This window comes from Fonsecaea pedrosoi (genome assembly GCF_000835455.1).
Source record: "Fonsecaea pedrosoi CBS 271.37 unplaced genomic scaffold supercont1.1, whole genome shotgun sequence".
Lineage (NCBI taxonomy): Eukaryota > Fungi > Ascomycota > Eurotiomycetes > Chaetothyriales > Herpotrichiellaceae > Fonsecaea > Fonsecaea pedrosoi.
In genome coordinates, this window is record NW_013550615.1 from 1,611,147 (window position 1) to 1,636,349 (window position 25,203).

The following is a 25,203-nucleotide window of genomic DNA, read 5'->3' on the forward strand; positions in this document are numbered from 1 at the left end:
TCCTTGTCGTAGGCACGAACTAGGCCTCCTCCTGCTCGCCTCCAACCGTTGCGACCTCGCAACCGCCAACCGTCAACCCGTTGCATCTCGGAAATCCCGCGTGCATCTTTGTTCTGGCCTGTCTGGCTTGGGGACCTAGTGAGGACTCGGCCGCCTTGCAAATCGCCTGCGCTCCTCCTCCCACGAGTCACTCCGACTTCTAACCTCCAACATCCGCATCCGAGCGACATCATCTGTCGCATCTATCCACCTCCCACCCATCCCTCCTGATTCTTGACAGGCTACATCTTCGACACAAAGCTGCCGAATATTCCAATATTTCGCTTCCTATTTCCTGGTCATTCTTCCAAGTCTCTTCCCCAGTGGACTGGTCCCCTCTACGCCGCCGACGTTAGTTAGGCGCACTGAGATTCAGCAGGTCATCTGCGAACAAATCCGCCACCTCGAAGGCGACTGACTGGACTCTCTTGGTCATATCCGATAACTCGTAACCACCTCTTCACCCCTTCTATTCCATTCTCGCATACTCACGATGGCTGGTCAACGGAATTACGACTTTCTAGTATGTATTATATGCCTCGTTGACTGGGTGTTTGCCCGGTCTGTCACCACTCTGCATGTCTTATTCTAATCTTTTTCTTCTCCCAGATAAAACTCCTCTTGATTGGCGATTCTGGCGTGGGAAAGTCATGCTGCCTGTTACGCTTCAGTGAAGACAGCTTCACCCCTAGCTTCATCACGACCATCGGTATCGACTTCAAGATCCGGACTATTGATTTGGACGGCAAGAGGGTGAAACTGCAGATTTGGGACACAGCAGGTCAAGAGCGCTTCAGGACGATCACCACCGCTTACTATCGAGGCGCAATGGGTATTCTGTTGGTATACGATGTGACCGACGAAAAGAGCTTCAACAGTATGGCCACATCCACTCCATCGTCGTTGCGGATGGCATTTCTAACTTTCATTGCCATTAGATATAAGGACATGGTTCTCCAACGTCGAACAACATGCCAGCGAAGGTGTCAACAAAATCCTCATCGGCAACAAGTGTGATTGGGAGGAGAAACGTGCTGTCTCTACGGAACAAGGCCAAGCGCTCGCAGACGAATTGGGTATTCCCTTTCTGGAAGTCAGCGCCAAATCGAATATCAACATCGAAAAGGCATTTTACTCATTAGCGTCGGACTGCAAGAAGCGATTGATTGACAGTTCGAAAGATGCGGGTGGATCTGGATCAGGTGGCCAAGGTGTCGGTGGAGGTGTTAATGTCGCCCAGAATCAGAACGGCGCTATGGGCGGAAAGTGTTGTTAAATTGAAGTGACCAGAGGGAGAACATCTAAAGGACGTCCGTCCGTATCGCGGCCTCGTGTTGACGTGAAGAACGAGTCGGTCTGGAGGGAATGTTGTGGGGAGAACCACCTTTGAATGCATGGCTGAAGCGATCCGGCACCGTCCTCCCGCAGGACAGAAGCTATCTATGCATGATCAGCTATCTCTAACCAGGTGGACGATTTCCGGGTCTCAGCAACACTACAGTTGACCGACCTAATGTTCATCCATGCATATCTGAGAGGAACCGCGATTCGTGAGGACATTCGAGCCAATTCTTCGCTGGAGCAATCCATGCCCAAGCGGTGCTTTTAATTGTCCTTGCCGAGCGCCCCTCACGCCAGGTGTTCCAGCTCACTCAATAGGTTACAGGTTCAGCCGACTGCGGCGTTTGGAAAGGTCTATTGGGGGTTTAAGGGTAAAAGGAGTTGTTTTTGTCGAGGGAATTAGGGCCCGGACACATTTTATACAGTCCTTGGGCTCGTTAACAGATCATGTAGAGCTGCGCATGCAAATGAGGCCTTTGTTGTTTTTATTCTCACGAACCAGTCGGCGATTTGTTCTCTCTGTCCGTCTTTTAGTTCCCTGGCCGCACCCGACATGAGACAGTGCGTGGCAAAAATACTTAGGTAACTGGACTGGTAGAACACGATGACAAAGAACGATCATGGTTGGAAAAAGGAGAAAAAGTCCAAGGGATAGTATTTCAATACTCCGTGTTATGCTGCTCTTGAAGTGCGCATGCCCCGCAATGAAGATTCATTCATCATCGACCGATCCAAGGTCGGTCCATCCTTGTATTCGTGTCCGTCATCTTTGCCACGTCCAAGCTACCTAACGGCATGTTGTGGGAGAGCCGCTGGGACTTGTATGTAGCATCTCTCTGCCGCATCTTTCATTTTATCATCGCTTTCAATACCCCACACTGACAAGATAGGCGGCGAGCTTCTCGACTGTGTTTGCCGCCGTGCCTGGTTGTATTGTCTCAGGGTAATGTGTGATAAGCAGAGCCTGTTTCGTCTTGACGATGACGACGCCTTCTCGACCCTGTGTATTGCCGAAGTCCAACAGTCAGCCCCATGTTCGACTCTACAGTCTACCTCCAGCGGCCCCTTGCTAGGACGCAGAACCCACCTTCTTTCCGTACAAACTTGTCTCGTCCGCCTTGATGACAATGTACTTTTGTCCTGCGATGTGCAATCCCGTAGATTGCACCTTTTTGGGCACTGAGGTATCCTTGTATGCGCCAACAACCTCCTGCATTTCTTGCGGGCTCACGTTGAAGTTCGGCGACGAGGCCCAGACGGAGTTGCCATCAGCGTTAAAAATTGCGGCTTTGTCAACGTGGCCGGTGCCAACGAGACTATAATTCAGATAAACACGTGTCAGCTGTGTACATGTGGATCGTCTGGGGTTGGCATCGCAGGCTCATGGATTTGGAATACCTCGAATCGACGTAGGCTACGACATGGATTCATTCGAGTCAGCAAGCACTTCTGTGTACTAGGATATTGTCCAGCCCATCAATAACAACTTACCTTGCCAAGACATAGCTGGGGATGGTGTTGTGATAAACGGAGCAGCGAGGAGATATGGCACAGGAGAAGTCAATCAAGTTGCCTGGTGTAGGTCGGAACAAGGGGGTCTCCCGGTGTTCGCGTAGCAGAAGCAGATCGAGTATAAGACGTGTAGGACGTAGAACGAGATAAACCGACCCGCCGGAGGATGAGACCGAGCAATTCAGGTGCGAAGAATAAGTAGGAGAAGGACGATGCGTGAGGCAATCGACATTTGACTGTGACTGTGACGGTGGTTTTGGTGGGGGTTGGATCTCGTAATTTCAAATGACGATCAACCGAAAAATCCTCGCTGCCTGACAACTTGCAAACTACCCCGCCACACCCGCCAGGAGCCACACCGCGTCGCTTGTTGCGTTGTTCCTTTCAGTCCTCCGCCGCCGCAACAGCACTTGATCCTTTGCCTGTTGCCTCTATGTTCAATTCCCAATTCCTTCTCTAAACGCTCCGCCTACCATCACCCAAAGGTCTGCTAGAAGATCGCGCGATGCGAGAGAATCCCGAACCATTTTGGCAGAACGAGTGAATTGACAAGCTGCACGCCGCACAGCCGACTCCGAGACCACTCCTCCCAGCAAGACATCCACTCCTCCCATCAAGACATCCACTCCATCACGCTTTGGTGCCACATGTGGAGTCTCAATTCATGAAACAAAAGTGCGGTGAATGCAAGTCTTAATACTAGTGGCAATAGGAACCTCAACCCTGCGATGTTTTGCCCACCGTCTCCTTCAACATCCTGTTTATGCCAACCAGAGAAAAATCAGTCATTAGGAATGGTCATACCTTACAGCAGACGCCTCGAGGTGTGGTGTTCATGGGAAAGGCGTGAAAGGTATCGAAGGGTAAGCGGCGGCTCCGAACCGACATTATTGTAATGCACATCCTCGAGGCTCAAACCCGAACATGTCCGGCTCCTTCGGTGGTAAGATGCTCATGTTGTATTCGACTCGATACATGGCCAGCATGCGTTATTCGAGAACACTTCCAGACCTGTGCCGCGTTGCAACAGCTTTCCTTGATCTCATGGAACCGACGGATGGAATACTCGACCTCTAACCTTCAGCGATCAACCCCCAAGAGATGAATAGCATTGGATGTTTGGATTCGTTCGTCTGGAGCTCCAATTCTAGCAAGCCGTAATACTACCCGCACACCAGCGGATAAACATCCATTGCAGACCAAATCTATCGAGGAATCAACAACTGACAGAATCGACATTGCGGTACGTAGGTGATCGCGAAAAGCTAAGGTGAGTCAAGACCTTCTTTCTTGCAGACTCCACACCAGGTTTCACCAAAGGCTGGCTCTCTCTCTCTGAATCCCACTACGTCAGGAGCGACAGATGGCAAACCAACCCATCTCCGAAAATTCAATTGCTTTCATTGTAAGCCTATACAGTATTGTCCAACTTTCTCCCCTTCTGCACCATGATGATTTGGCAGGTCTATTGCCCGGGCACCTTCTAGCGCTGTCTATATCTAAGTGAACATCGTTCTATGTGGCACACTTTTGCACCGCTTGGAATGTGATGTTTGCCTTTGGCGTATCCCACTCTAACTTCAGGCCATCTCAATCCGATCACCCGGCGATTTGCTTTCACTGCTTTCGATCTCAACCGCAAACACGCCTTGAACACTTTTGGAAACCTCACGGTCTAGTGCCATCTTCTCCTCTGTGGTCAGTTGGTTAATATCCAATGCGACTTCGTCGCCAAAAAGCCTCGAAATCTCCTCAAGTGTGAGGAGCTTCGTCTCCGGGAAGAACTTCCACATCAGTGCCGCACCAAGCAGTGGTAGGATGATGAACAGGATGTAGAACTTCCATCCGACTTCCGCGAAAGCGACTGGTGCGGTCTGAGTGTATATCAGGGTGGCGGTGAACAGACCGGCCACGCTGAATCCCGTCCCTTGGGCTCTAAGCGGAGTCGGGAAGATCTCGCTGCAGTATACGTATGAGGTAGCATCCATGCTCCCGCCGTAAAAGAAGACAAACAGGAACAAGAAGAACACTCCAAACCCGTTGCCGACCTGGTTCGTTGTTCCGCCGAACGTTGCAACCATGGCAGTAAAGCAGATCAACGAACAAGCACAACCAGTCAGCCCGATGAGCATGATTCTGATTCGCCCAAGTCGATCAAGGAACAACGAGTTGATAAAGTTCATGAACGCGGCCACACCATTGTACAGGGCATTCAATAGCAGAGGTAGGGAGCCGGTGATACCCAGAGACTTGTAGAGCAAGATCTGATAGCTGCAGGGGAAAGTTAGCACCTTTCTCAAGCGAGGTGATCTTACAAGACTACACCAATATGGCTGGGATGGGCATTGCCGGGCAGGCTGGACAACTTACTTATTGACAACCAAGACACCAGTGCTTTGAGCGATGAACTGTGTGCCGAATCCCAAGATCAATCTCTTTCGCAGGCTAGGCTTCTTGAACAGAGCCGCCCAGCTCCTGCTCAGCTTGTCTGCACGCTCGAGCTCGATTTGCCTGCGGATCTGGAGGAATTCCTCACGAGCAACGATCTCTTCTGGGTCTTCGGGTCGGGTATGCAAGTTGCGAAGGACCTGAAAACCGTCCTCCAGCCTGTCGTGGTCGATTAGCCACCTTGGGGACTCGGGAAGCCAGGGCGATCCAATGAACAGCAGAAGCGGTGCCACAATTTGCAGGCTCAGGCATAGTCTCCAGCTGACGGTGGGCGTGGCAAAGTATGTTCCAAATCCTGAGAAACCAGCACAGCTATATCCGATAACAATCAGCACGCCGTGGGCACCGACCATGCGGCCGCGTTGACGAGCGGGAGAGATCTCGGATTGGAAGACTGGGATGGACGTGTCAAGCATGCCAACCGCAAAACCGTTGAGAAAGCGAGCGATCAGGAACATAGCGATGTGGACGCTACCTCCCTGCAGTGCTGCCGAAACGATTGCCACGGCTGCTGCAACCTGGATCGTTCGGCGACGGCCCAAACGGTCGAGCAGCCACGGCACGAAGATACATCCCAAGATGCCACCGCCTGAATAGAGTCCATTGGTGGCTCCGGTGATCTGGTTGCCCTGAGTGTCGTCGAGGCTGATATTGAAGTATTGGAAGAACGCTGGCAGGCCGATGACAAGGCCCATGATGGCACTATTGAAGCCATAGGTGAAGCTGCCCAACGCAACAAAGAACACAATAAGAAAGTTGTATCTTGTTCCGCCGGTCATGTTGTTCTGATCTGGGTCTTGCGATCCCAAAAAAAAAACAGTCTACACACCGAAAACGAGACGAAAATGATCTATCCCAAAGGATGTTCCAAGAGTTCCAAGAGTTCCAAGAGTTCCAAGAGTACCAAGAGATCTAAGAGATCCAAGACTCGAACGGATATCTCGCCGTTCGATGCGAGAGTCTGGTTCATATCCTCGCAAGTTGGAGACTTGATCCGGTGGATTTCATGGTCGATCCTATTGATCCAGCATGGATCCCAGGGGCCCCGGACTTCCCCAATTCCCCAAAACATGAGGAAGATCCATTTCCAGGTATTCGGTAGAAGCTGTTTGATAGCAGGTCGCCGTCGTCAGCAGCGCGGGCTTTTGCCGTCGTCTCTGCACGTGGCGAAAGCGCAGGAAATGGATCATGATGTTCGGCCTCGGGCCTCCAACTTTTTGCTAGCCTCGTCGTCTTGAACAGTCCAATCAAAGGCTTCATGCTTGTTTCTCCGCATGGACATCAACCCCGGACATCGTTCGCCGTAAAAACACTCGGTACGTATCCGGCGGGATCATCCCCCAGTGACCCCTCAGTGCTGCAAATGCCTTGACAACCCAAAACCAACATCATAACTCCTCGGCATAGAAAACCCCTTTGAGTAACGGGATGATTGTCCCCAAAATTTGGAGATGTTCCGATCTTGGAAGTTTGGAGATAGACTTTTGTGAAGTTCGCTCAAAGAAACAACTTTTTGGCCCCTTTACCAAACGACCAATTTTCTCATACGAAGCATTCAAATCATGTCTCTGAGGTTGAAGGACAAAGTGTGTATCATCACAGGCGGCGGCCATGGCTTCGGAGAGGCCATGGCAAGGCGGTTCGCCGAAGAGGGGGCGCGAGTGGTCATCGCCGATATCAATGCCACGACTGGGGTCAAAGTCGCATCTGAGATCAACGGCGCGCATGGCGAGAAAACGGCCTTCTTTCAGGAGGCAAACGTCACCAGCCAGGCTTCGTGGGCGGCGTTGCTGGAAGCCTCATTAAAAGAATTTGGCAAGGTCGATGTCGTGGTCAACAATGCGGGTACGACATATCCCAAGAAAGCCTCGCACACGGTCACGGAAGAAGAGTACGACAAGGTGATCAGCGTCAACATGAAGTCCATCTTCCTGAGCGTCGCCGTAGTGGTGCCATATTTTATGGAAAAGAAGGCGGGCACCATCCTGAATGTGAGCTCGGTGGGAGGAATTCGAGTCAAGAATGGGCTGGTGAGTGCTTGGCCACAGGGTTTCTCTCCTCGGATCCAGATGCTGACAAGGGCTGCAGGTATGGTATGGCGGAACGAAAGCATTTGTAAACAAAGTATATTTCCTCACCATCACCTGAAGGCACACGCACTGTCGCTGACTTCCCGCCCAGATCACTGAGGGCCTCGCCTCCGAATACGGCCATGCTGGAGTCCGTGTTAATGCCGTCTGCCCCATCCTAGCATACACCAACCTGTCAGCTAAGCCTCGTTTTTTTTTTCTGAATTGTCTCTAGTTGGATTCCAAATAACTGACTGGTCCATGATCCAGGGCACAATCCTTCATGGGCGTCGACGACACACCAGAAAACAGGGCAAAATTTGAGGCATCTTTCCCGCGCGGTGAAGCTTTGAAGCTCAACACTTCGACCGGATATGTCGCCAACGCCGCGGTGTACCTTTGCTCCGACGAGGCAGCGTTCGTCAGCGGTATATGTATGCCTGTCGACGGCGCGGCAACTGTGTTTGCTGCCGGAGGTACGTGGCCCCCCCCCCCCCCCCCCCCTAAGAAAATCTTTGTGGGCAACCTGAGTGAAGCTAACATGCACCTCACAGTTGGCAAATAAGTCCGAGAATCGGTTACACTCTGGAGGGAAGGAGGGAAACAAGTTTGTCGAGAAAGTGATTTCTGCCGAACCAGGTCATGGCGGCTTTCTTTGAATTCACTGCGCTGCTTATCGCACTGTGTCTCTGGAGGCTTTCCCGACATGACCTGGAGCAAGGAAAGAGGACCTTGAGGATCGAGACGATTCAAACCTGATGGAGGTTTTTCAGGAGAATGACCACAACGCACCCCAGAGCTAGTACTTAGTCGTTCAAACAGTGACCCCATGTCCAATCAATCACAAGGCTAAACTTCTCGGCCCCTCGTTAGTTTTAAACACCTTGACACTGTCGATATACCAGACAGATGCAGTCCCGGCATCATATGCTATGTCAAAAGCGTATTCGGTTGGCATGCTGGGAAGTAGAAACAGTTTTGATGTGATATGCGATATTGGCTGTTGACCTTGACAAGGGGCTTTTCTTACACGTAAATACAGATTGAACCCTGCTAACCAATTTTTTTTTTGGATGGCTTACGAACTCGCCTACTCCTCGATTAGAGCCCCAATTTTTCATGAAACATCCCCCACATATTGCTTTTCTATCTATCTCGCTTTTGTCGGCCATTCAAGCGCGCCATGCCACTCGGCCCCGAGCAAGCGCCTGGCCAGATCCAAAGTCTGCTGCGCCCATCCGGCCAGAAACCATTTCGGGGAGCCACGGCCGAGGCCGACGGACCAATGGCAAAATATCACCAGAGAGACAGGGTCGTTCTGTTTCAGCAGCGAGATGTAGCCTTCCGGCAGCGCGGACGGCCAAAAGACCAGGTGAAGCCAGGTCGCTGGCTGGCCCGACGTGACGGAAAGCCAGCTGCCAAGAAGGCGGATGGCCTCAGTGCGGAGAGCGCGGGCCTCGCCAGGATCCTCGGATGCACTGTTCAGGGACTCGAGCCGCGCGAGTGCTTGCCGGTGGTTCTCGTCCAGCGGCGTAAACTGGAAGCGTCGGCGCTGGGAGAAAAGGCCACTGACGGGGCTTTCGGCGAGGTGAGAATGTAGTTGTCCGATCAAAGACCACGCCCCGCGCAAGGCCGACAGTGCATGAACAAGCTGAGCAGATGCCTCTTCTGGAGCCCTGTCGGCAGGTATGGTCGCCATGCAACCAAGCTGGAACACGGATATCAGCAAGGAGAATGCCAAGACTGCGATGCAGTTCTCCCTGGTGATTTTGGTCACGGTGGATCGGAATATGTGCGTGGCTTCTCGACAGTTTTGGTATGCCGCGAGGTGATACTCACTCGGGTTGGGCGGTTGGAGAAGGCAGATGTGCAGGGCTGACGTCGCCAGGATTGCGTGGCGCAGGAAGACGTTATTCTCCGCGTGGCGGGGGACCTCGATCTCCCAGGTCCACCGGGTGTCGTCGAACCAGGCCAAGGTAGCCGCGGTCGTTGTCACAAAGTTCGACAGGAGCTGGACAGGCTCCGCAGTTTGACTCAGCGGAGGAGAGGGGTGCGACCAACATTCTACAGCGTTTGATAGACTTGATGGAGGCTCTGGCGAATGCGAGGCGGGTTCCGAGCCGTCCGGGTAGTTCTGATAGTCGCATTCCTCGCCGCGCCTCTCGCAGTGTCCACACCGTGGCGCCTGCAAGTTGCACTGCCAATGGGGGAGAGATCGATCAGCCTCATGCAGGTACAACAAATCAAGGTGGTGGACAGATACGGCAAGGGGAGCCAGCCTCTGGTCCACAACTGGTCATCGCCTCGACTGTGGACAGTAGTACTGGTTGGTAGCATACCCTGACGCGTCTCCTTTTGCAGTTCCTACACCCATTCCGTGTCTTGGTGTGATACGTTCTCGAACCAACCATGTTGCACGAAGCATCAGCATATCCAAGAAGGGATGATCTGAGACTTTGACGGGGAGGGATTAGTATACGAGCAAGAAGGAGGCACAAGCAATACCTAAGCCCTTGCCCCTTCTCGCATCGGCTCGCTCCAAAAGTTAGTCCTGGCCCCCTCACGCGGCGCCAGTCTAGGCTTCAGCCTCACACGTCGACAATGTAGCCAAAAGCGAGAGAGAGATTCTTCAGGTACTTCAGTGAGAGAGGGATGTGCATCATGGGGGATGCTATCGCCTATCTTGGCTTTCCAACAAATCTATCATCCGACGTTGAAACCTCCATTTCCAATTTCCAGGGCAGCGACCCGGACATGAGGTTGGAAAGACCGTGTACAGCCTTGCCGTGTTGGGTTTAGTGTACGAAGTGCCAAGCCACCCGTCTCGACCGCGCCCGGGATGCGGCATGTTTCGCTAAGTACAAAATGGGGCGAAATGAAGTCCCAAACTCGTAACTTCGGCCATTGGGAGAGTGCCTCGAGTGGTCGACTAGACGCAGGTATGCATGTCACTCAGGAGAAGAAAGCCTCCCCGGGAGACGCGAGAATGATTTAAGGACACTCTATATCCTCGAAGATGTTGACCCTTCGGCAGCCAACTGTTCCTTCATTTGTCCCGTTCCTTTTCTATTTGTCTTCGTCTTGCATCTAGTAAAGATGTTTCGTCGGCTATGTTTCCTATGCGCTTTTGCACTGATCGCCGCGGCTCAATCCCCACCGTCCACCGAATATACGGTCCAGCACATTGCGGCGTTGGATAACTTTCTTGTCGAGAATCTCGCTGTGCGGGCCAACGGCAAAATTCTTGTGACGACTTCGGCTCCCGCGGCGACATTATGGCAAATCGATCCTGAATCGTCCCTCAATGCCACTCTTGTCACACGCTTTCCAGGCGTGTCAGGCTCATACGGCATCACTGAGCTCCAGCCAGATGTGTTCTATGTGACCACTGGCAACTTTTCGATCCAAACCAGACAACCCGTTCCGCAGTCATTTGCGCTGTTCGAAGTGGATATGACGGGCTTTCACCAGCTCCCCACCGGCAAGATAGTCACCTCCCCAACTCCGCGCAAAGTCGCTTCAATCACGGATGCCACCGTCCTGAACGGTCTTACCCATGTTGACGGTCAAGACGGATTTGTCCTAGCGGCTGATTCGTACGCTGGTGTGGTCTGGAAGGTCGATATTGCAACAGCCAGTGTCACTACAGCTATAAAGGATGCGTCGATGGATCCCAGTCCCTCCAAAGCGGCAGGAATAAACGGTCTGAAGTATCAGAACGGTTTTCTCTATTACACCAACACAGGGTCAAACCTGTATTACCGCCTCGCAATCAATGCCGACGGTACCGCTTCGGGGAGCCCCGAAACCCTGGCGCAGATCGCAAAGCCCGACGATCTTATCTTGGATGACGCCGGGACAGCCTATATCTGTCAACAGGTCAACGCTCTGAGTAGCGTCGCCAGCAACGGGACACAGCAGGTGTTAGCAGGGACCATTAACAGTAATGTAAGCTCACTTCTCGGGCCGACTGCCGTGGCTTGGGGAAGAGCTGCATCGGACAGGAACAAGCTATATGTGACAACCAATGGAGGGCAATCGGCTTCTCTCAACACAACGTCGGGGTCGCAGGGGCTCTCTGTGATTGGACCTATCGCCCAGCAATCCACCACGTCGAACAGCTCTTCGACTTCGGCTACCTTGTCAGCGACACAAGGAGCGGCTACACAGACACAGTCCAATGGAGGGGCCGCTGTATTTTCCGACCAAGGAGTGCGTCTGTTGTTGTCCATGGTTTACCTGGCTCTTTTTTCTGTCCTGTTCTAGGCGATCTCTGGCTTGCCGCGAACTTGTCCTCGGAACAATTAACAATTGGATCAATCGGTCGAGAGACGATCAACTTTTTAAGCCACGATTAGATGCGTTGATACCACCGATTAACGCCGTATACCATATTCATAATTGTCTTCAGATATCAAGATCATTTACATCACAGAAATCCTAGAAGTGGGCTTCTCCAAGCTTTCCCCTCTTCTTTTGGCCAACTCACGATGATGTCTCGGATAGTTTCCGACCTTGTCGATCGGCTGTCCCATGTGCATGACGGTCTTGAGAGGATTGTCAAGAAAAGTGGTATCCAACAAAGGCAGAATCGTGATTGGACTTCATTTTCAGATGTTGAGATTGTAGTCTGGGACAGGAGAGTCGAGATGCGAAAATAGCCGTTGAATGAGGAATGAGCAGCCTCTCCTATTCCTGAAACGGCAAGCCAAGTCTGGATCTTTCGGATCAATCTTGCAGCGAGTCTGGGCTTGCAGCGCTTGTCTATATTGGGTCTAGCGCCTCGGCCTTTCGCCCATCTCGGAATATCATTATTGCATCCCGAAAGGTCATCATCTTTTCTGATCTCAAGTTCGATGGTGACGGTAACATCAACTTAGCAAAGACTCAGCATCCCGCTTCCTTTCCGTCAAAGTCTTCTTCATCTGTCCGTCGGCCCCGTTGTCGTTCTTACACAGCTGGATCGCGGCTTGAACCTGTCATCTCTGGATTGCGCATCTGTTCTGACCGAATCGTGGCGCAGGGGTTTCTTCAGAGTCAACCTAGCCCGAAACAATCAAGTCTTGCGATCTGTGCTGGTGGAGCTGGGAACACTGCCGAGCTAGACCGTAATTATCCTTCGTATTTCGTACCGACAATCCAACCATGATGGCTTCCTCTCTCTCCAATGCATAATATTGTCAGCCACTGAATCCGCATCCGGCCTTCCACGCCAAGCAGATCAGGCCATCTCCCTCCAAAAAGCACTGCGTTCAACATCTGCAAGGCGAGAGAGTCAAATGGTCCCTACAGTACCAACAGCCGTTGCTATTGGTCCAAGGTCTATTTCGTCAAACTTGAAAAACGACATCGTTGTGGCTGGTGCTGCATTGAGCAATTGGCCCGCCAATTCCCTGAATTTTGTTGCCTAACGGCAACCATGTTTATATATTGGAGAAATAACAGAAACAACCGGACATGCTTGCGATAGGGCCTGGCTCGACTACCCGCCTCCGCTAAATGTTGCTCTACTGCAATCCGCCACATCGTTAACAATGGTCTATCACGGGCCTAGTGCTGGCTGTAAGGCGTGTCGAACTCGCCGGGTCAAGGTAAGTCGGCGGATGTCCACCATCTCGATCATTAAATTGACCGATTTCGAATGCTCATGATGCAGTGTGACCAAGGCAAACCATCATGCAATAACTGCACTAGGCGGCGCCAGACTTGTCCCGGTTATGCTGATGTCTTCGACGGGGCACATAGGAATCAAAATAAGGTTGTCATACGGAGAGTGGAAAAGCAGAATGCCGCAAAGGAGACAGATTCCTGCGCCAGCACTCCCAGCAGGGATGGTTCGCCAGACTTTACTGCAACTAGGTTGTCAACAACGAAACTCCAGGGCCCGCTTCAATGGGTCATATATTCAGCGGCCACAGAGGAGAGCCTGGAAGACCAGGACGATCGCCAGCAGCCCGAGGAGGTGCGACCCTCCGAAATTGGCGACTCCGGACCCGGCAACACTCATCTCACAATCGCTGAGTCGATCAGGCCGGACCCCCAGAATGCCTCCATCAATTTCTTCTTTCGCTACTACACAGGCACCATCTATGACCCTCAGCTTCACAACTCCCTAGCTCTGATCTGGCAACCGATGTACCTAAGGTCTCCCGAGAACTCACCGTTGAGGCTTGCTACGGCAGCAGTGACGGTCAATGTTGCAATGATGTGGAATTTCAGAGGTTGCGACGCACGGCCAGCACGACAACTTTTCACCAAAGCCCTAGAAGCAACGAGGAAGGCTATTGGCCATCCAACGCAGAGCAGCATGGATGAGCTCCTCATGACGATATTAGTCTTTGACCTTTACGATTCTTTACTCCTGCACTACGTGCCTGGCCCTTCGACGTACGGTAAACACAAAAATGGAGCCCTAGCTTTACTCAAACACAGAGGCCGTGCCAATTATTTGACCAAAGTAAGCCAGGGCCTTACCAATGCAAGCAGGCACGCTCTTATCAACTATGCATTAACTCGACGCACGGCGATACCCACAGAATCCGCCCAGCTTTTTGCGCACCCCTCAATTACAGACCCCCTTGCCTCACAACTCGACGTACTAGGGATGCAGACTGCCAATACACAAGCCCGTCTCTGGGCTCTGAGACGACAGAATAGCTCGACGCAGACTCCTGGACAGCGCCGGAAAGCCTTTGAGGAGATAATTGCCGAAGCAATTCGGATCGACGACCTGTTTATGGAGTGGAAACGAAACATTCCAAACCCCAACTGGTTGCCGCAATTCGTGTCCCGCGAGGATGTCGCCCCCTCGGTCATCAAAGCAGGCTTCTACGGCAACAGATGCGCTGTCTGGTCCGATCTAACCTTTGCACAGGTTTATAATCTACATACAACTCGACGTATCTATACGTTACAAATGGTCCGGCAAGCCTTGGCCGATGAACCTGCTCTGCTCACAGATTCGAGATACCGCGCCATCCTTGCAAAGGCAAACTCGACCATACAGACCCTTATCGACCTTGTGCTGGAAACGATTCCCATTCATATCGGGGACACGCTTGTGCCAACGAACCCAATTCATTGTCAGGAGGTCTCGTATCCCTGTAAAATCACTCGAGACCCGCTCACTGGCGAAGTCACAAGCGTCCCGGATCTGGAACACAGTGACTTCCGGATGAGGGCAGCGGCAGGAGGGGGATGGATTATATTCCCGCATTTGCTCGAGGTATACCGCTTCGCCGAGCCCGAGGATGATGCCGAACCGGCTATACTGCGGCCAGGCCAGTTGGAGTGGATCAGAGCACAGATGAAACGCTTGCAGACCATCTTCTTGTTCTGCGACCCCGTCTGGTGAGTCCGTCTCCTGTCCATGATCGGACAGAGGTCCATTCCCGATCACAAGGCTATTTGTAATTCTGACACATGTCATGCGTCCTCGCGGCACAGGTTCCAACGACCTCCGTCACAGGAAGCAAGCACAGTGACAAATCCGAGTTCCGAGATGTACTTGACATAGGCTAGCAACGTATGAGCCAACTTTGTCAAAAGAGGCCAGTGGCCAGTGGCCCTACCCAGATCCACCCGCGGATGGTGGTCAATGAGAGCCGTGTCTATTGCAGCTTCATCCGGCTTTTGATGTTTTCCGTCGTCGAAAAGGGTCAGTCAGGTAATCAGCAGCCATAGGCACGGTGCTTGGTAAGAGTTTTTATACTCTGACCGCTTTTCAGCCGGGTTTTGTATACAGTGGTATGCATGAATTCACGTTCGCGAACCCTGCCAACGCAAGATTTGCGAACCGATCTGCGCATCTCAATAAATCCCTCCAACCTATCGACCGGGCTATACATGCCGCTTTCAACGACCGCGACCAGTCATTTCCGCATGTTGAAAAGACGCATCTTCCTGCGATCGATACTCTGCCGTTCATGTGGAACTGTCCTACGGACAGCACGCACCGCGCGTCTCGGTTTATTTTTTCCACTCTTATCCATTCTTGTCTCCAAGGTTAGATGTCTCTTTGGGGATAATGTATCAGACAGATCGGGGTCGGGGGTTGTGTCGCATGTGTCGCGGTCTGAATGAATGAAATGAGCGAAGTGGAGTGAAGTTGAGTGGGTATGCATGCAGAGACGAGGGAAGTAGTGGTTCACATCCACCTCACTTGATCTCCATACCTCAGATGGCAGGGTGGCTCCGGGACGAGGGCGGATGCATGTATATAAGAAAGCATCATGTACAGACGCCTTGCCGGGATCGAAAGATATGTATGGACTCGTGGGTGTGTACCTTTACATCAAGAGATGCCGCTGACGTGGGAAAAGGACATCAGAGGACGGACGCCTCGAAGAGTGAAGCGGAATCATAGACCATGAAACAGTGAAATGGATGTGCGGACGTGCGGATGAATGGATGGAAGAGAAGAGAGGAGTGGACGAGCAGAGCCTATCTAGCTAGGTAGCTAGGTAGCTGGCCAGCTGGCCATTTTACATATATACCTATCTATGTAGGTACATGACACTGCCAATGTCATCCAAAAGTACACAATAGCTAGCTGGACATTATACCTCGTCACTCACACGTCACATTTTTATGTACGGTACATACATACACTCTCGCAGTACTCGGGGTACTATTCTTCACGTGAAAGGAGTGTTCGAGGAGTATTCGTTCCACGTTGCTGTGGAAGGGGGGCCTTGATTTTACCTCGCACTCCTCAAGAACTCAACCACCCCCCTCGTGTAACCGACCAGCTCGCTCAGGCGTGTTTCCTCTTCGACCATCGCTTGTCTCCACTCGACGACTTTCTCCCTGATGTCGTCGACCTCGCTGACGAAGTCGCCGTGGACGCGTAGAAAGACGCTCATCCAGGTGTTGACCAGTTCAAAGGACTTTCTCTGGCGGAGCTGGTGGGTGAGGAAGTCAATGAAAAGAGGCATCTCGGGGATGGTCAGGGAGCGGATTTCCAGGTCGGCAGCCGAGGGTGGTAGAGAAGACAGGTGAGCAGTCAGGGTAGATGGGTCGTGGAGAGGCGATGAAGAAAAGGTTTCGAGGAGCGAGGAGAGTTGTGGCGACTCTTGGGACAGTGCCTGGTTCGTGGGCGCGAGGCGCGAGATGCGTGAGCGCTCGGAATCGTCGATGGCTTTGGCCGGGGTGGCCATGGACATCTCGTTTTCTGGCTTGGTGCCGTTGGTGAGGCTGGTAGATCCCAAGAAAAAGGGTGCCGCTTTGGGCTTCTCTGGCGGCTGGATAGGTTTATTTCTCGCACGGATGCTGTCGAGATTTAGTAGTGTTTGCCATCGTGATTGGGGTTGGAGCGACAGTGTTAGCAGCTGCTTGTCCAACTGATCTACCGCCGAAGAGTCGTCGAATCCGTCAACGACAGCTTCGTCCTCCGACACGTCATCTTCGATGGCAAGTTGAGTGGCAGCATTGAACGCGGCGGTCGTCTGGCTCAAGTCAATAACCCCACGAACATCGTCAATCTGCTTGGTGGATATGTGATTGAAGAGTGTCTTGTTTGTCCAGATGAATACCCCCGAACAGCCGGCATGAGTAGTGGCCAGAAACTCTCCGGTGGTCGAGAATGCCACGTTGGTACATGTTGCATCCGTCTTGAACGCGTCGATCAAGTGACCTGTAGCGATATCAAAGACGCGAATAACCGAGTCCATCGAACAAGCTGTAATCCACCGCCCGTCGTGTGAGAAGCAATAGTCGTATATTTGACCAATACAACCCCATAACTCGCGTACCACTCTGTATGTTTCAATGTCGATTATGCGGATACACAAGTCGTCGCAGGATAGGGCCAGAAGGCCTGAGACAGGGTTGTATCGAATTGCAGTGGCCACTGCAGAGTCGAGGGTCCTTCGTTCCATGATTCTGCCGGATGAAAAATCCCAAAAAATGATTGTCCCGTCCAGGCTGGTGGTGACCATGGTCTGATTTAGATTGTCAACCACAATGCCCGAGATCGCGTCCCGATGACCACGAGGCGTAAGAACCTGAGTTGAGCTGGCTTGTTGTAATTTCAACTGCTTCAGCTGAGCAGGTGTGAGTCGAGGCGGGTATCGTTGACGATGGGCGCCAGATTGCAAGTTGAACATATCGAGACTGCCCCCTGCTGACCCAACAATTGCGAATGTCCCACAAGCAGTGATGGCCACGCTGCTTACGGGCTTGTGGTCTCCCGTTTCCAGTGCCCATCTCCCTGCTTTCTTTCTTCCCCACGACCATGTTCTCGCGAATTTGTCATCAGCATGGGCCGTGATGACACTTTCCCAGCCAGTTGTACTGATTTCTTCTGCATTGACGTTCTTTGTATTGGCCCAAATGGGGCCGCTGACTGTGCCCATTCCACCATCTCGATTCAGTGAACAGGCGATATCAATGATCGGTGGCGCTTTGAAATCCTCCACGGCTGAGGCGTCGTCGGCGAGGAGACCTGACTTGCGGGCCTTATGCTTGACAGCGCCTTGACTGAGTTCTGTGCTTTGACCATCTTTGCGCAGACTGAACCCCCACAGACTTCGGTCTTGAGCCGCGGACATGAGCCATTTGCCAGCGGCGTCTGAACCGTCTGAAGCTGCTGGAAGGAACATGAGCCTCGTGATAGACGCGGAATGTCCGCTCCTGGAATGGAGGAGACGTGGTACGGGCGAAAAGGGGTTCTGATCAAATACCCACGTTCTGAGAGCGTTGTCCAACCCAGAAGAGACCAAGACTGGTTGTCCAGCGAGGAATTCGACCTTGTTCACACCAGTGCCTTGTCCCAAACTGGAAGTTTCATGGGCGCCTCGCACCACACCAACAACCTTTCCACCACGATTGAGATCCCATAGAGTGATATCGCCGCTTTGAATGCTAGATGTGGCCATGATACCCTCCTTCCGGCCGTCGTCGCCTGCACCCATCCCGTCCGTCCGAAATGTGATTGAGGTAATGGGCTTCTTGTTGTTTGCCTGGCGCAGCTCCAATACTTGTTCATCGGCCTCAACATCCGTGATATGGAGAGAGCCATCGGCATATGCAACTGCTAGCAAGCAAACTGCAGGGGCTGGGGCGAGTGCTGTAACACCACCGGAGCGAGAGGAGGGAGCGAGGATGGTGTGGACCAGCCTTCCTGTACTGACATTGTAGACCTCCACCGAGCCATGCTTTGTGCCTACAAGCACTTTATTCAACAGGGTTGGCAGAGTGCAGGCCGGACCTGTAAATGAACCACTCGACCGATTGTTGATTGAGGTTGAAGAGGAAAGGATAGAAGTATAGTGTTCCAATGAATCGCTACTCCAGACCTCGAGGCTCTCTGTGCCACAGCCAACAATCCATGATCCAAAGACGAGCAATTGCCGAATCTCTTGTGCGTGGGTGTCGTCAACATCCAATTCTCCTATCAGCTGCCCTCTCTTGAAAACCCAGACTCCTCGGGACTCGTTGGGCTGTGATCCACCCCAGGCGACAAAGACTCGGTCTCGGTAGGCATGGGTGGCAGTTATCGTGCCAGGACATTTCGGGCGAGTAAGGAATACGAGATTAAGGCCCCGTCGCAAGTCATATGTGTGTAACGTCTCGCCGACCGAGGTGGTGATCTGGAAGGTTGTCTTCCCTAACGGAACAGAGGTGAAGGGAACCGAGGTTGGTGATACCAGTCCCAGAGTCTATGAAAAGAATGAGCAAGGCGGATCAAGCCGCGAGGGTCAGGTGGAAGGTAGAAGAAACAACATACTCTGAAGGGTGCAAACAGTCTGGAGCTGGTAGGAGGAGGCTTTTCTTTGGTAGTGGTCAGCTCCCTCCGCTGCCTTTTGGCGAGGGGCAGCTCAATTGCTTCGTCCATGGGTAGAATTAGAGTACCCTTGACCTGCCTCGCCTGCAAGTATTTGTCGTGTAAGTCGCGGACTATGACATGGAGACTATATGGTACTCCGTACCTGGGTAAGTAAGTGAATGTTGACCAAATCTCTAAATTTTTTCCGCCAGACACTCACCGCCCGGCAGAAACCTCCACTGACGTGGACCTGTGGGGAGTTAACTAAAGTACTCGGTACACGCCTGCGTCCACTCCTGGTTAGGTCCTCTGGTTGAGCGACTGCCCACTTCTAGGCGGCGCAGCACTACTAATGCCCCTCACTTAGGTGCGCCTATTTGGTTAGCCCTGCTTGTTCTAGGCTCTGGCACCACTAAAGGCGACACACTGGTTAAGCACTGGCTGACGAACCCCCACTTACTCATCCTCTCGCACACAAATTTTCGCCTCATTGCGACTTCCATCCAACCATCTTCGTCAACATGGGCGCTGACACTTGCCTGCATTCTACGGAGCACAGACAAAGAACAGCTCGAAGATCTGATCTTCCCAATGAGAGTCGAGATCGATTTCTTGTCTATTTGTCCATTTGTCCAAGACATGTATTAATCCACAATCCTTTCTCTATCGTGGCGCTTCGCCAATTCCAACATATATTCTTCAATATCGTCATTCTTTGAAACTCCACTCTTTTCGAGAAAAAGCTGGTCTCTTATCAAAAGTCTCAACCTTTTCTTCCCCACAGCTTCAGCTCGGATAAGTCGGGGCATTTTCCCTACTCCATCTAAAGGAAGAAGTTCTCGGCTATTTTACTGTCCTCCTACATCATCGATCCTCATGGAGATTTATTCTCCCCTCCGTCGAACTCCTACCAGCACCTCTGAAAACGACACTGACGATAACGCTGTTCTCACTGCTGTTCAGTCAACCAGCTCCTCTACTACATCTGCCCCTCGCCCTACCCAAAGATTAACTGGCCGCACCCCTTCAACCCATTCCTTATTGGCCGCGCACAGGAATCCCGATGTCCGCAAGGGTGCCCCTGCTGAGACTACAAAGGCCTCCGCTGGCCGCTCGAGCATAAGTATGCCGCCTCCGAACACCAAGCCTAGCGCGGATAGACGTCTATCGGCCTCTGTTTCTTCAATTCGCTCAGTGAGGAAGTCTGAGGAATGTGCTAGGAGCCCGCCGTCTTCTGTCAAATCTGTTAGAAGCATTGAAGGAGACAGGACACCCTACGGCAGCTCTCCAACGGCTCAGAACTCTACAACAGCCCATGATCCCACGATCGTTACAACCACATCTACTTCCATTGCCCCCGGTCTGCCTGTGCTATCCCCTCCAGCCTTCAATCCAAGCGTTCCTAATCCTTCAGATCTAGTCTCAAATACGTCATCTCAGATCGCTTCCCCAACGACATATGCTGCCAAAAGCGACATGGCTTTACCTGCTGCGACTATTGGCCAATCTTCAGGAACCACTGGAATTGCCGGGAAGTCTGATGGTGCAGATACCGCATTCCCTGCTCGTCCGCCTCGGATACCCCATCCCCGTTCAGCTTCCGGTCGACGCTTGAGTACTGCGGGATCTTCCAGGAATGAGAGCATTAATTCCGAGAATAAAACGCCAGTAGGCAGAATCGGGGTTTGCGCTCTTGATGTCAAGGCCAGAAGTCGACCCAGTCGTCAAATCTTGACACGCCTTCAAGGAGAAGGGGAATTTGAAGTTATCGTCTTTGGTGATAAAGCAATTCTCGACGAGGGTAAGTCTTGCTACTTCTTTTCACCCTCTAGACGAGAGGCTGACTTTGGTAGATGTTGAGAACTGGCCCATATGGTGAGTAGAGCAAATCATTGCCTGGCTCCCCTATCTGAATGTCGTTCTTCTAATGCAGTATAGCGACTATCTTATATCTTTTTTCTCCGACGGCTTTCCTCTCGACAAGGCAATCGCATATGTCAAGCTACGGAAACCATTTGTCGTCAATGATCTGGCCATGCAAAAGGTCCTTTGGGACAGACGTTTGTGTCTTAAAATCCTGGACCAAATGCAGATTCCTACCCCAAAGAGGATAGAAGTCAACCGTGATGGTGGACCAAGGCTAGAGTCGCCGGAGCTTGCCCAGCACGTGAAAGCCATGTCGGGTGTGGTTCTAGAGGGTGCAGAGGATGGCACAGGAGGCGGCACTCCAATTACAAAATCCGTTGAACTGACGGAAGACGGAGACACTTTGGTTGTTGATGGGAAACCATTCAAAAAACCCTTTGTCGAGAAGCCTGTCAATGGAGAAGACCATAATGTTATCATCTATTTTCCCAAGAGCCAAGGTGGCGGCGCCCGACGACTTTTTCGCAAGATCGGCAACAAATCTTCAGAGTATGACCCTGAATTGACCGTTCCAAGGTGCATCACGGAACCGAACAGCAGTTATATCTATGAGCAATTCTTGAAGACGGAAAATGCCGAAGACGTCAAAGCCTACACTGTAGGTCCCCATTATTGCCATGCCGAAACGAGGAAATCGCCAGTCGTGGATGGTTTGGTCCGACGTAATACACATGGCAAGGAGCTGAGATACGTCACGAAACTTAGCGATGCAGAGAAAGAGATGGCGGCCAAAGTGTCACGGGCTTTTGGGCAGCGCATCTGCGGTTTTGACCTCTTGCGAACCGGGTCGGCGAGCTATATCATCGACGTCAATGGGTGGAGTTTTGTCAAAGATAACGAGGACTATTACAACGACTGCGCAAAGATCCTGAGAAATATCTTCTTGGCTGAGAAGTGGAAACGCGAGAATGCCCTTGGGGAAGAAGTGCAGGTCGAGAATGGAGGCGACGGTTCTCAGAGCCGCGTAGGCACAAGCCATTCAGCTCGATCGGCACTCAAGACGATCTTGAAGTCCCCCAGCATGACGAAGCTGTCTCAACATCTGCCGCATTCGTCGAGACACCATCATCCGGTACATGCTGGTTCACCCAAGACTTCTTCCTTAACCACGCCAATGAGTTCGCCACCAAGCATTGAGAAGATCACTCAGACTCTAGTTGCACCAACCGCGGGTGAAAAGGACAGCACTTCTCCATCACCTCTTCTTACAGCCCCAGATACTGCTGAGAGTGCTCCAGGTACCACGGCTGCTACCAAGGAAGAGGGGCCTGCAGCTCCTATGCCAAGTTCCAAGCATTCATGGAAGCTCAAGGGCGTGGTCTCGGTCATCAGGCATGCTGACCGGACTCCAAAGCAAAAACTAAAATTCACAGCTCACTCCCAGGTGTTCGCCGATCTGCTCAAGGGCCATCATGAGGAGGTGCTTCTGAAGGGTGAAGCTGCGCTGGCAAGCGTGCAGACGGCAATCAAGGTTGCGCTGAGAGACAAGCTTGAAGACCCAGATAAATTACGCAACTTGCAAAATGCATTATCCAAGAAAATACATCAACCGGGCACCAAGGTACAGATCAAACCAATGTTCCGCAAAAGGAAGCCAGAAGAGATGCACCCATCGTCGGATGCCGACACTCTTACCACTATAGAAGCTGACCACCAACTGCTCGAGGCAGTCAGCAATGAGGAGAGAAAAGGATCAGTGTCTAGCACAAAAGACTTGAGGCGAATGCAGACCAGGAGTGATTCAATGTCTGGTGCCACATTTTCACGTTTCTCAGCTGCGGAGAATGATCTTGTTCTGGACAAGCTGCAACTGGTCATGAAATGGGGAGGGGAACCTACGCATTCGGCTAGATACCAGGCGCAGGATCTCGGCACCAATATGAGGGACGACTTCAAATTACTAAACAAGGAAGTGGTCGATGATGTCCGAATCTTTACGAGCTCAGAGAAGCGTGTCAAGACGAGTGCTCAAATATGGGCCGCGGCATTCCTCGACCGCCAGGATCTGCCCGAAGATTTCATTCAAGTCAGGAAAGACCTCCTGGACGATTCCAATGCTGCCAAGGATGTGATGGACAAGGTCAAGAAGAAGCTTAAGCACCTCCTTCGCGAAGGAACTGTCCCGGACTCGTTTGCGTGGCCAAAAGATGTCGCAGAGCCATACGTTGTCATGCAAAATGTGGTTGACCTGCTCAAGTTCCATCGACAGGTGATGCGGCACAATTTTAAAAAGCTTTCAACCGGCGCTGTGGCTTCACTCAATGCAATAAGTGGCTCTGGAGACGGCAAAGAGGGCAACGGGCACAACAAAGAGACAATCAGCGTCGCCTCGATTCAGTCTCGATGGTGCACTGGCGAAGATGCAGAACTGTTTCGAGAAAGATGGGAAAAGCTGTTCTCGGAATTCTGCGACACCGAAAAGGCAGATCCGAGCAAGATCTCTGAGTTGTATGACACGATGAAGTACGATGCCTTGCATAACAAACAATTTCTCGAGTGGGCATTCACTCCCAGTCAATCGCTCCTGGACGAAATGGCGAAAGACGAAAGTCTGTCGTCGAGGGCGTCCTTGGAAATCGACAGAGCAGAGGAAATTTCGCAAGCCACGAATGGCTCACGTCATGAGAACGATGTTTCGTCTAATGTGGGGACGCCTGAGGGCAGACAGAGTCTTGCTCAAAAGATTGGATTTAGAAGACAATCAGTCCTTAAACAACCACTCCCGGCGGCTCCTCTGATGTCGTGGGAACAGGGCGCTTCCTATTTCAAGTTATTCAGCGGATCTGGCGATGGTCGGCTGAAGCAAGATCAAAAGCTCGGTCGACTAAGAGAGCTATACCGATACAGCAAGATTTTGTTCGATTACATTGGCCCGCAGGAATACGGTATCAGTGATGAGGAGAAACTCGAGATTGGTCTTTTGACATCATTACCCTTACTTCGTGAGATCGTCGACGATCTAGAAGAACTACAGGCCGCCGGTGACGCGAAGTCATTCATCTACTTCACCAAGGAATCACACATATACACTCTACTCAACTGCATCATGGAAGGCGGCATCCACACCAAGATCAAACGCTCCACCATCCCAGAACTTGATTACCTCTCCCAAATCTGTTTTGAACTATACGAAGCTAAAGACGCCGAGACAGCCGAATCTACCTACTCGATACGCATCACCATCTCCCCTGGCTGCCACACGATCGACCCTCTGGATGTCTCCCTGGACTCCAAGCACGCGATTGGAAGCGCTCCGCGGCGATCGCTGACAAACCATCAGGACTGGAAAGAGGTGATTTCTACCTTGAAAGCGAAGTTCAACACAGTGCAGCTGCCCAAGAGCTTTCTGGCGGTGAATGTGAGTGAGAAGCATGAAGAGGAGGCACAACGAAGGGCCAGCTTGTTGCAGAGCGAAGCAGCGAAGGAGAAGCATGGACGTAAAGAAGGAGAGGACAGCGAGGCTGGAGATGTATTTGAGAATGCGAATGTACAAGACAAAGAATTCTCACTGGAATCGACGCCGGGTAGTCGGCAGTTCGTTCCTGTACAATTCCTGTCTGCAGAGGATAGGACTGACGCAAATGTACCTGCTGAAGAAGGAAGAGGCGCTTGAGTGGCCTGCGGTCTTGGATATTGCAGCCTACAGAACAGTCAACTCCAACGGCAACGACAACGACCAAGGAGACCGGAAAACTGTCCACTTCCGCCATGGCCAGGGTCATGGACAGAGAAACAGAAGATGGGCAGGGACAGTCGATCGCGGTATCATCCTGGTGGGCTTGTGTCACAACCCCGAGATTCAGAATATTGAGATTAGATGTTAGAACTAGAGTAAACGCACTAGAGTCGATTGGTGTACAAATATCAAGAGCATTGAAGGATCAGTGGAAACGTTCATTGCTGTCTGGAATAATTCCCAATAAGACGTTCATGGCGGAGCAGTCGGGGCAGGCAGGATTGTGTTATGTATCTCTGGATGTACCCGGAGAACGATGTCCCTGATGCGTCTACCCACGCTCTCACTTTCTCGCTTCATGCTCGAAATCAGCTCCCCCATTCTCGTCCTGATACCAGATGCCACCATGTTGCTTCGATCTAAGT

The 25,203-nt window shown here is 51.9% G+C and overlaps 9 protein-coding genes across 9 annotated transcripts; 5 read left to right on the plus strand and 4 right to left on the minus strand.

The window, feature by feature from the left end:
- Positions 1-532: 532 nt before the first annotated feature.
- On the plus strand, positions 533-1,315 carry Z517_00582 (GTP-binding protein ypt2; the record flags this gene model as incomplete). Its single annotated transcript, XM_013433546.1, has 3 exons — positions 533-562; positions 649-916; positions 978-1,315. 3 exons carry the CDS (start codon positions 533-535, stop codon positions 1,313-1,315), a joined length of 636 nt encoding a protein of 211 aa, XP_013289000.1.
- A 930-nt stretch (positions 1,316-2,245) lies between these two features.
- On the minus strand, positions 2,246-2,884 carry Z517_00583 (uncharacterized protein; the record flags this gene model as incomplete). Its single annotated transcript, XM_013433547.1, has 4 exons — positions 2,246-2,380; positions 2,468-2,696; positions 2,779-2,794; positions 2,872-2,884. 4 exons carry the CDS (start codon positions 2,882-2,884, stop codon positions 2,246-2,248), a joined length of 393 nt encoding a protein of 130 aa, XP_013289001.1.
- A 1,588-nt stretch (positions 2,885-4,472) lies between these two features.
- Z517_00584 (uncharacterized protein) lies at positions 4,473-6,119 on the minus strand (the record flags this gene model as incomplete). The annotated part of the gene is made up of 2 exons (XM_013433548.1): positions 4,473-5,163; positions 5,263-6,119. The coding sequence occupies 2 exons, from the start codon at positions 6,117-6,119 to the stop codon at positions 4,473-4,475; spliced, it is 1,548 nt and encodes a 515-aa protein (XP_013289002.1).
- Positions 6,120-6,902: 783 nt separating this feature from the next.
- Z517_00585 (uncharacterized protein) lies at positions 6,903-7,974 on the plus strand (the record flags this gene model as incomplete). The annotated part of the gene is made up of 5 exons (XM_013433549.1): positions 6,903-7,370; positions 7,429-7,464; positions 7,522-7,604; positions 7,680-7,885; positions 7,964-7,974. 5 exons carry the CDS (start codon positions 6,903-6,905, stop codon positions 7,972-7,974), a joined length of 804 nt encoding a protein of 267 aa, XP_013289003.1.
- A 585-nt stretch (positions 7,975-8,559) lies between these two features.
- Positions 8,560-9,820, minus strand: Z517_00586 (uncharacterized protein; the record flags this gene model as incomplete). Its single annotated transcript, XM_013433550.1, has 2 exons — positions 8,560-9,606; positions 9,749-9,820. The coding sequence occupies 2 exons, from the start codon at positions 9,818-9,820 to the stop codon at positions 8,560-8,562; spliced, it is 1,119 nt and encodes a 372-aa protein (XP_013289004.1).
- Positions 9,821-10,505: 685 nt separating this feature from the next.
- On the plus strand, positions 10,506-11,675 carry Z517_00587 (uncharacterized protein; the record flags this gene model as incomplete). Its single annotated transcript, XM_013433551.1, has 1 exon — positions 10,506-11,675. One exon carries the CDS (start codon positions 10,506-10,508, stop codon positions 11,673-11,675), a length of 1,170 nt encoding a protein of 389 aa, XP_013289005.1.
- Positions 11,676-12,943: 1,268 nt separating this feature from the next.
- Positions 12,944-14,763, plus strand: Z517_00588 (uncharacterized protein; the record flags this gene model as incomplete). Its single annotated transcript, XM_013433552.1, has 2 exons — positions 12,944-13,000; positions 13,066-14,763. 2 exons carry the CDS (start codon positions 12,944-12,946, stop codon positions 14,761-14,763), a joined length of 1,755 nt encoding a protein of 584 aa, XP_013289006.1.
- A 1,345-nt stretch (positions 14,764-16,108) lies between these two features.
- Positions 16,109-19,245, minus strand: Z517_00589 (uncharacterized protein; the record flags this gene model as incomplete). The annotated part of the gene is made up of 2 exons (XM_013433553.1): positions 16,109-19,069; positions 19,138-19,245. The coding sequence occupies 2 exons, from the start codon at positions 19,243-19,245 to the stop codon at positions 16,109-16,111; spliced, it is 3,069 nt and encodes a 1,022-aa protein (XP_013289007.1).
- Positions 19,246-20,052: 807 nt separating this feature from the next.
- Positions 20,053-24,715, plus strand: Z517_00590 (uncharacterized protein; the record flags this gene model as incomplete). The annotated part of the gene is made up of 3 exons (XM_013433554.1): positions 20,053-20,977; positions 21,030-21,051; positions 21,115-24,715. The coding sequence occupies 3 exons, from the start codon at positions 20,053-20,055 to the stop codon at positions 24,713-24,715; spliced, it is 4,548 nt and encodes a 1,515-aa protein (XP_013289008.1).
- Positions 24,716-25,203: the final 488 nt, after the last annotated feature.